General features: G+C 42.5%; 1 protein-coding gene across 1 annotated transcript; it reads right to left on the bottom strand.

Moving 5' to 3' along the window:
* Positions 1-1195: 1195 nt before the first annotated feature.
* Positions 1196-9692, bottom strand: LPL (lipoprotein lipase; the record flags this gene model as incomplete). The annotated part of the gene is made up of 9 exons (XM_009077126.1): positions 1196-1599; positions 2473-2577; positions 3755-3937; positions 4724-4844; positions 5933-6175; positions 6403-6636; positions 8485-8596; positions 9220-9399; positions 9526-9692. Coding segments are annotated over 9 exons (1391 nt in total), but the record flags the coding sequence as incomplete, so codon positions are not given.
* Positions 9693-10159: the final 467 nt, after the last annotated feature.

The following is a 10159-nucleotide window of genomic DNA, read 5'->3' as shown; positions in this document are numbered from 1 at the left end:
TATTAATATTTCAGCATATTGCACCAAGACTTTTATCCCCAAACATACTAGCAGCTACAGCTGAAAAAAAAAAAATCAAGCTGTGCACATGAACACATACATCTTTGTTTTGCTTTCAAGATCAGATGATAACAGAGGAATCATCATCTCCACACTGTCTTGCACATGCAGGAAGAGAATACAACACCCAGCATCAGTAGCTCACACTACACTTCTCCAAGTTTCTACCTTACCTCCCCCATATTGTTTGTCTTCTGGAAAGCTACAGGAGGTCTATTGCACCTTTCAGTGCACTAGAAAAACTACACATTACTAACAGACAGGGAATCAGAATTACTTCAATATGACTATGTTTTGCAACTTGAAGCATGTCTAATTCCGGTGTTTTTCACAGCACTCATTCTTGTGCAGCATACAATCAGGCTCCTTTTAATTGGCACAGCTCCTGCTCCTTGGTGAATTCCATCTCATGTCAGAAAACCAAGTAGCTCCTAGCACTGTATCACAGCCAAGCAATGAACTGAGGTGGGTCACCAGCAGTCACAATTCCAATACAGGGAAAAGTGAGCATGCTTGTCACCTGTCAAGTGGGTTCACTTGCACCAAAAACTGCACACAGCAGCCACTCTGCTGCATGACTACAGTTGGTGTCTAAGAGCAGAGAAACAGCTTTTGGCATACAGAATGCAAGTAAGTGCAGGGGGAGGAAAAGGAAAAAGAAATCTATTTCCTGCATTTTCTGGTAGTTCAATTCCTCTGCAGTTCGTTATTCACAATGTTGGAGTCAAGATGGTTTCATTTTCAAGAACTGAAAGCAAGATGAAGTGTTAAATGTCTGCATAGGACACTGGTATTGCTGCCTTCTTCTACAACTGTTATCCCAGGGTAAGCTGCAAAGAAATATATAGCTTAACAGATCATACCTATTCCTAAGCAGCACTGGCATCTACCTCCGAGTAAAATACATTCATAACCACAAACTAAAAAATTCATCCCCATATTAAGTCAGTCCCTGACACCTTCTAGTAACACACAGTTTGTTCACATGAGAAACCTAATTTGCTAAACACGCACTTGAAGACAATGAACTCTAGCCACTGAGCTGCCTAAAAGTTCAGTTAACCAAGACAGAAAAAAACTCTGTCCAGTTTCAAAAGACTTCTGAAAAGAATAAAAAAAAAAAACAAAAACAGGTACAGGGCTTTGCTTCTTTTCAATAAATACTAAAGAACTGCTATAGAGGATTTGATGTCAAGCAACTTTGTCACAGGGCACCACAATTAAGCAAATTACTTATTACTTCTCTGCACTCAAGACACTGGCAAGTTTTTTTGCAGGTTTCTTTGTTTTTAACTATTTGAATAATGTATTTTTATGGTTAGTAACTTTGTATGCTGAGACTCTCTTACAAGAAGTCTCCTAACATAGCTAGGAATAGCAAGCCAAAAGCCAGCAGCAGATAAATATTTCTATATATTTGGTTCTGCACATCCAGTCCACAGGGATGAACAGACTTTCCTCCTCCCCAGTGTGAAAATCTTCATTCTCATCACTTAAGCAGATTCATGAGCAGAATTTTCTTTAGAGGCTTTCTTGGCACTGTGGGGGGAAAAAAATGTGCATGAGGTGATGAGGAAGATGTAAGATTCCTGTTCATATTTGACTTATTTTTGAGAATTCAGATTTTTTTAAAAAACCCTATGTAACATGAAAATAAATTAGTGCTTGAGCTTCTCCTAGCTTCTGCTTGATTTTACACAAGCTCTCAAGGCCTCTCCAGGTCATTGCCTGGGAGCAAAGGCCAGAACATGCATTTTTATGCAGAGCTAGATCTGAGCCTAGCAGTGTCCCCATGAGACCTTTCACACACAGCAATTGAACTAAAATAAATATAACCACTTCTCTATCTCAAACTTTAGTGGATAAAGTCCAAAGAAAACTGGCCTCACACTTGAAAGTGAAAATCTCAGGGAGTCACTCACCTGATGGCTGCCAGCAGAAAGCAGTGTGCCAAGGAGAGCACCTGCATATGCCTGCTCTGTACCAGCCTCCAGATCTGCTGCTGGCCAGTGAGAAGGGAGGGCTCTGGGCTGAATCACTATGGGTGTTTGAATATTCTTCAACTAAGGGTAGCTGTAAGGCATCTTTAGATAGAAGCATGCTTTCCTTTTTGTGCTAGTGCCTTGTCTGTAAACCCTGTCTAACAGACATTCATACTTGGCCACCGAGTGAATGTAAGAGGCAGTGACTTACATTCTCTTTTCAGACTTGCTAACCACACAAGGAGACGGTTAGCAGAGAAGCAAATTAGGAATTGCAAAGTTGCTGAAGCTGCCATAAGCAAACTTCTGGTTAGTCTGAGTTGTGATGCTTCTGAATCCTTGAGAAGACAAGTTCACAAGTCAACTAACAAGCAAGTTTTATTACCACTCAAGTTCCCATCCATACAAAAGCAGTAGTGATCACTCATACCCTTCTCTCTTCTTGTTGACAGGCTGCTCCAAGCACTTAACAAATATTGCTGCCTCTTCTCCCTTACTCAGACGTGAGGTGCCGTCTCGAGAACAGAACACCACTCTGTGGAATAAATATTGGAAAAATCACATAACTGAGTCAGACATCTCTTTTTAACTTTAAAAATGAGACTGGTGCTTGGAAGCAGTCTATGTACCTTCATCATGTGGGGCACCACTGCTTTACAAGCCTGTGAGAAAATTACTTGTTATAAGATAATTCTCTGACAAAACAAACACTGTGCAAGAAGAACTGGTAAATGTATTGTGCATGGACATCAAACAATAGCTGTAACTTTCACTGATCCTTTACATAAAATCTTCTTGTGACTAAGGCACTAGAAGCTCTATCCCAGAATCTCTTGGATCTTTGTTTACACCAGTCCTTGTACAACTTTTTTTGTCAGGTAAATGAACTTGGAAGAAAGCCTTACTCCCTCAAATGCTCACAAACAGAAGCAGGTTGCCAATTCCAGCAAACCTGAGCAGCTGCTTTTCTATTTATCAGTACTTTCCCCACCCCTATATTTGTTCAGCTCTGATAACTGTTCTTTGATCAAGTGACTGCCTTGTTTATTTAAAGGAGGAACTTACTATTTACAATACTGTACACAGGACACACATACGCTGGTCTGGGTCTATGTTCTGCTAAAAGACCTCATATCTAGTGAAAATGAGCATTTCAAAAGATTCACGTCAAAGCAGTTCTGTTCAGACTTTGATGTTTCAACATTCACGCATTAGCAATGTCCTGCAACAGTCATATGTTTCAGTTTCCACCCACCACTCAGATATTCAGCTCCTAAGAAATCCAGCTTTCCAAAGCAATAATTTCTTGTGCAAACACTTTTGGAAGAGTTTCTAAAAATGTCCTTCTAAGCATGCTTTTTGCAAGAAAACATATGCAAATATCCAGCAAGAAAAAGAAAAATTACAAACACTATCATTGGTGCTGATTCATGGAGACACTCTACTGCATATTATAGCTAACATGAGGCAGATGAAACAGTGGAATGCAAATTAATTACGTGGAAGTAAAACTCCAAATTGCAGATCCCCATGGAAGCAAGCCACTGAACCTGGATGATAAACAGTGCTTTCATGCTACTGGAGCCCTGATTATCAGTGTTGCACCCATTTGTAACTGCTTACCATGTCTGTCACACCCTGTGAGATACCAGAAATCAGGAAACACTGTCAATTAAAAGTACTATGGCTTTATAACAATCAAAGCAAGTTACTTTTTCTGAGTTTCTCCTGACTTCACTCTGACTCTCTGGATGTCAAATGTAAAAGGAGTCCACCAGTCTGACCAGCTGAAGAAGGTGTCTTTCTCCCACTGCAGCTTCAGCATAAGCAGGTCACCAATATCCACTTCTGTGTAAATCAGGAAGGAGAAGGTCTTGTTTGAGGACACTTCAGGCCTGTGGGAAGGAGAGTAAGGAAAAAGAAACAAAAAATCTTGAAATTGTTGAACAGATACAGAAAATTAAGGAGCAACAGAACTGGGACTTTCTGTATTCCAGAGAAGGAGGAAGTAACATTCTCCACAGTTCTGATGGATGGAACAAGGAAAAAATAGCCTTAAGCTTTTGTAGAGGCACAAAGAAAAGCTTTCTGCAGCAAGGCTGGTAAAATTCTGTGATAATGTACAGGCAAAGGGTGTCTTCTTCAATACTGGTGACTCTCAGACAAGCACCACCCAGAAACAGCCTAAGTTCCTCTCAGCATAAAATAAGAGTTTGGTGCTTTCCAGCCCCATTCCCTGCTAGTCCATGTGCAGGGATGTATACACAAACTTCTGCTTATTTGCATAGCTGTGAAAGCAAATTCCATGGCTACCTCAGCTTCTGCACTGAGGCCTTTAGATCCCTCAGACAATGAACTTCATGTTGCAGTCTGTTTTTAAGAAGCTTTAACATAGTTGAAAGAAAAGAAAACTGCCACACCAGAAAAACTCTTATTAGGCTGAGTCATAGGTCAGACTTCACATATCCATATTTCAGATGTCTTATCAAGAAGAGCTCCTGTAGGGCTAAGTTCATTAGTTTCCAAAGTGGATACATCCCATAGATCAAGGACAAGTGCAGATTCTGGGACCCTGTAAGATTTCCATAGAAATCTAGAGCTAGAGCAAGTTCTTCAGCTGGGGCTTTAACGTTTTTAGGTAAACCCAACAGTACATTGTGGTTGTTTCTGTAGCTACTCACAGTGTGAAAGCAATGTTCTCACTCTCAGCTAGAGTCCCATAGAGAGATATCAGGAATGGCTGGCTTGTCTTGGTCATATTAGTCTTTCCAAAGAAATGGATCTTGACCTGGTAATGAAAGACTGGAAAAATGCAAGAAGAAATTACTGTTAGGAAAACTCAGCCTCCAAAGAGACTGCTAGTGACAAAGCCCCCCAGTTCCATCTCTGAAAATCTGGGGCTGGAATATGCCAGCTTCACTAAACAGAGTAGTGCCCTGCAGAACTATTTTTATGAGGCGGTAAACATTAGTATGCAAAGGAATCACCATTAAAATACCACCTTCACAGTTCTTGCAACTAAACTCGGTATTCAAGCTGCCACTATAATAACCCCAGTCTGCAGTATCACCTTCACACCTGTTATTGAATGTGTAAGACTTGCTGTCCGTGACTTGAATCAAGTGAGCTGTGCCCCCCTCATACACAACCCTTGGTGAAAACAAAAATCAACCCACTGACACTGCAGATTAAGCACCAAAAGCCAAAAGAACACCAGTCTTGCAGCTGTTCTAACACTGCAGGATTGTGCCCTCTGATTGCTGGTCCATCACACAACACACACAGTAAGCGTATCATGGGGTACAAGCAGAACTTGGGAGAAAAAAATACAAAGCAGTAAAATCCAACTCAGAAGCTATTTCCCTAGCTGAAAGCCTTGCAGTTCTCTGGCAGTGTCCTTCTCAGACCTACCACTGTTGCAACTGAAATCAAGAAGTGCTGTGATATATTAATGAGGGCTAGTGCTCCTCTGGCAAGAGCACTACAAAAGGCACATGTCTGATGGTAACATTTTTAATTACGTTGCTTGTCAGACTGAACTCTGCTGATTATTCTTCCAACAGTAGGAAAAACTCGTTTGGATGAAACGTACTGAAACAGTTTGGAAGACTCAGTTGTTCCCATCTATAGAGTAGGTCTTACTAATTTTGCTACTTGTTACAAAATACTATTTTCTACTCTACGCCCCACCTCCACACCCTGAGTAAGATGGCACTGTTTTCTGAGACTGTAGTTTAACTTGCACTCAATAGCAAACTACAGGCAAGCTTCACCTCTGCTCACCCACAGGCACCAAACCAGCAATATTGTCACCTGTGGCACACACTCACCATGGCACACAGCTGAGCGCAAGTACCCGTCTTGCTCACCTGTAAGCAAGCAGGACTTACCTTTATAGGGCATCTGAGCACGAGTCTTCAAGTACATTTTGGTGTTTCTCTTTGTTCTCACTCTGTTGACCCTGTAACCCAAATTGTTGCAGCGGTTCTTGCGGCAGCTCAGGCAGAGACCCTTGTCAAAGGCCTCCTTTGTGTTGCAGCGGTAGGCCATGCTGGGCTTCTCTTCATAGAGGAGGGAGTCAATGAAGAGGTGGATGGAACGTTCATGGGAACATTTCACCAACTGATCCACATCTTGAAAGAATGAAAATGTGTAATATGTATATACATGCGTATAATAATATAAACCCCTAAGCAATGCAGGCACAATCCACGAGAGCTGGGCTTTATAGGATGACTTCTAAAAGCACTTGAAAGAAAACATTCCTGTGCCTCTCAGAGACCTTTGCTTGCAAGAAACCTGCAAGGCTATTAAAGATCTCCCTTTGAATGTTATACTATTTGTTTCAGAGCAATCTCACCTCCAAAGCCTTTTTCAGCAATCAGACGGAGTGCTTCTCCCAAGTTGCAACCTGGCTGGAAACCTCCACCGTTGGGATAAATGTCAATGTGTCCAACAGGCTTCTGGATCCCAATGCTGCGGTCTGGAGAGCCTCGAGTGTAGGTGTGTAGGACATCCACAAAGTCAGCATCATCCGGGGAGAGACGAGTGAGGGCATCAGCATACTCAAAGGTAGGACCAGCAGGATCCAGTCCTTTATGGGGAAAATCACAAGTAAAAACTGAGATTACTTTTTGCCAAAGACACTGGTATCAATAACAAATGCCAAACTCAGCCATCACATCAGGCTGGAGTATTGCATATGATGTTGGTTTTCCTGTAGACATAGTGGGATCCCTTAAGTATCATTCATGTGTACACGAGAATCAAATGCACCATATCAAAATGCTGTCAATGTTTAAAAAAATAAACTGTATTCAAATATATGTAACGAAGCCCAGATAACTTCCTCGGAGCTGTAGCATTTCCAGTAGATAGAAAAAAGAAGCTCAATTATTTTCTCAATGTCTTCTTCTCTTGTCAAGAATTGTAAAACTTGTATCTGAAACATGGAAAATGTCTTGCTGAGAACTCCCTGCCAGGGGAACAAGTGGGAAACATAAACGAGAGCTTCAGTATGCCTAAGGGGAAGGGGATTATTATTGTAAACTGTTAAGCTGCAGCTACACTGACATCAGAAACACCCAGAGCTATTCTGCCAGTGAACATGTACTATCTCTTGAATCCAGACAACTACGTGAGAGATGCCTGAAGGCAGAGCTGAAGGGATGTGTCTTTTCTGCAGCTCTCAGCTAGACACAGGCACCTGGGTTGCTCACCCACTGTTAGTTTCACCTAGTCTCAGATACCCTCCCCTCCACTGTGAGAGCTGCAGGGACCACACTACATTGCTCCCTGTGCTCAAAGGTGACCCTGCTTTCACAGGAAAAGGTTCGTCCAGGGCACCAAGAGCAACTGTGAAGGCATAACAAAAGACTACTGGCATTTCAGTGATTTGGTAGCTTCAGTGAAAGCAGCAAAGCTGCAGCTGAGAGAAAGGAAGGGTAGACAGACTAGTACTTTGGCCTTTTGGTTTTAATCTGCCACCTCTCAGGAGTCAACATTTCCGGACACAAATGCTGCCTAGGCCACCTCTCTCAGCATGCCTGTGGATCTGGGATCACAGCTAGGCTCAGGTGAAAGGACAAAGGGTGTCAGGAGTTAGGCACCCATTTAAATGCAGCTCCCAAGCTCTCTCAGCAGCAAAACACCACAGATGAGCAATTTTCTTAGCCTTGTTTGCTGATGTTCAAGTTTCCTTTGTCACCAAGATCAGTGCTAGGTGCTCAGCTATCCAAGTGCTGGGCTGTAAACCAGCCCCAGAGTGGCCAGGCACTCTGTGTTGCCTAGCACACTTCTCAGTCTCCAAAAATCAGGCTAACCAGCTATCTAAGCACACATAGAAACAAGGCAAGTGAATATATGCTTCCTTCACCTTCCCAAAACTGTCAATATTAATCAATTTAATTTTTTAATAACCCTCAGTGGACCTCTTCTGATTATCGGTCCAATCTCCCTTTGAGCCCATAGAAACTTCTTGCATCTGCAGCATCCCATGGCAAAGAGTTCTGCAGGTACTATACCTGCTGCAGCAGGATTTACCTCCTGTTCTTTTTGAATGGCTTCCATCAGCTGCAAGGAATGACCATCAGGATGAAGACAACCAGCCAAAGTTCTCATGCTGCAAGTAATAATGTGACTTTCTCCAAGCCGTGGATTTGGCCAGTCTCAATCACATTCCCCTCAACTCTCTTATCAAGGCCCACTCACTAATTTCTTGTGAAGAAGCAAATCAAGGCTTCTCACTTGCCACCTTTGGTGTTTTTTTCCTCAACCCACTCCAGTTCTACTGCAGAAATATCAGCCCTCCTATTTCAATAAAGCATGAACACATAACCCAATACTGCCAACAAGCAACAATTATTCCTATGATTTTCCAGAGGTACATGTTTCAGCATGGAAGAGATGGGACTCTCCACTCTACAGTCATGGGTTTTCTTACCAGTAATTCTGTTCACCTTCTTCTTGGTCAGGCTCCCAGCAACCCCAGCAGCATGAGCACCTAGACTATACCCCAGCAAGTGGACATTGTTGAGAGGATAATTGAATTGCTCCTGCAGAAGAGAAAAAGTTGTTCAAACTTTGAAGCCAAATGCGAACACATCAGAAGACATGAAAGAAAATGTTTTGTTAATACTGGGATTCCTCTGAGCTATGAATAGCAGCAGAAACACTATACAGAGTCACAATAATTTTGTGCCATAAATATGCTTGAGCTAACTAACTTATGGCAAAATCTAAGCAGGGAGGAATGCAGAATGAAGGACAGAACACAGGACTGTGTATGATATCAAATGTTTTCAGTCACACCCTCCCCACCAGTTTCTGGGTCTCCCAAAGGCAGGGGAGGCATCTGTTTCCCAAAGGGCTGGCTGCTGTGTAATATATAGAAAACTGTCTTTCATAGCTAGCTCTGACAGAGCCTTCAGAAATACTGTGGGCTCACAGGGCTCCACAGACCACAAGCTGAAGTTTCTGGAATGCACTGCAAAAAAAGACCTCTGTGAGTAAGAGATAACAAGTAAATTAAAGCTAGGATTTTACCAGTCCGACAAAAGGACTGTCTGCAACAGTTTATCTCCATCTACCCAACAGCAAATGATTAACACAGCCGCATTGTTGCTGTTTTGTCTCCTAGGTCACTAGGTACAGTATGAGACCAGTCTACATGTCTTACCTCCATCCAGTCAATAAACATAGCAACATCCTTTCCCACCAGCTTAGTGTATGCAGCCGACACTGGATAGGGCTGCTGAGCTCGAACTAGCCAGTCCACCACAATGACATTTGAATCAGGTTCCCTCTTGTACAGAGCATCCACCAGCTTTGGGACCCAACTTTCATACATTCCAGTCACCTGTTGATTTGAGGGGGGTGTTAAATAAAAAAGGAGATATATTAACATGATTTGTGAAGTACAGACATCTCAGCACACTTAATTAGGAGTGTGGTTAAAAGGGAGATTCCTCCCACTTCATCTTACCGTCCACCCGTGGATCACCACAAAGGTTTTACTGGTATGATTGAAGTTGCACTGTGCCAGGCTGTTCTCCTGCCCAGGAACCAGGTAGCAGACATCCTCATCAGGCTCTGCAGGCGTCCGTAAGGAAAACTTGCTCTCAATTCCCTCAAAATTGGTTTCAGCTTCTTCTATACAAGAGCACAGAAAACATACAGCAGTGTTGTAGGAGTGCTAGAACAAACACTTCAAAAGTCACAGGTACAATGCTGGAGAGGTATGTGGAGTAGTCAGGTAATGGGAGATATGGGTTTCATTTCCTACAGCACTCAATGGCCACACACTGGCCATGTAAAGAGGAAATCAAGGGGTGAAAATTGCTCTCCCTCCAAGGATTCAGTGAGAATCTGACCAGCTGTCAGAGAGGTATGAATCCCTTTTAGAAGTCGGTATTTTTCCCCATTACAGTAAGCAGAAAACCCATTTACCACAAGAGTGCAGAAAACTGCACAGGACAGTCACAGACAGTTGTACAGGAAAGCAGCAAGTTCCTACCATACTATTATATACTTTGGTGGTGCATCTTCCACATCGCTTCAATAACCACTGCCTAACAAGGCCCTTTGTAGCACCCAGTAGTTGCAGCACATTAAAAATT

This window comes from Acanthisitta chloris, unplaced genomic scaffold (assembly GCF_000695815.1).
Source record: "Acanthisitta chloris isolate BGI_N310 unplaced genomic scaffold, ASM69581v1 scaffold22266, whole genome shotgun sequence".
In the NCBI taxonomy this organism is placed as follows: Eukaryota; Metazoa; Chordata; class Aves; order Passeriformes; family Acanthisittidae; genus Acanthisitta; species Acanthisitta chloris.
The sequence above is the reverse complement of the archived record's forward strand: the minus strand, read 5'-3'. Positions and strand labels throughout refer to the sequence as shown.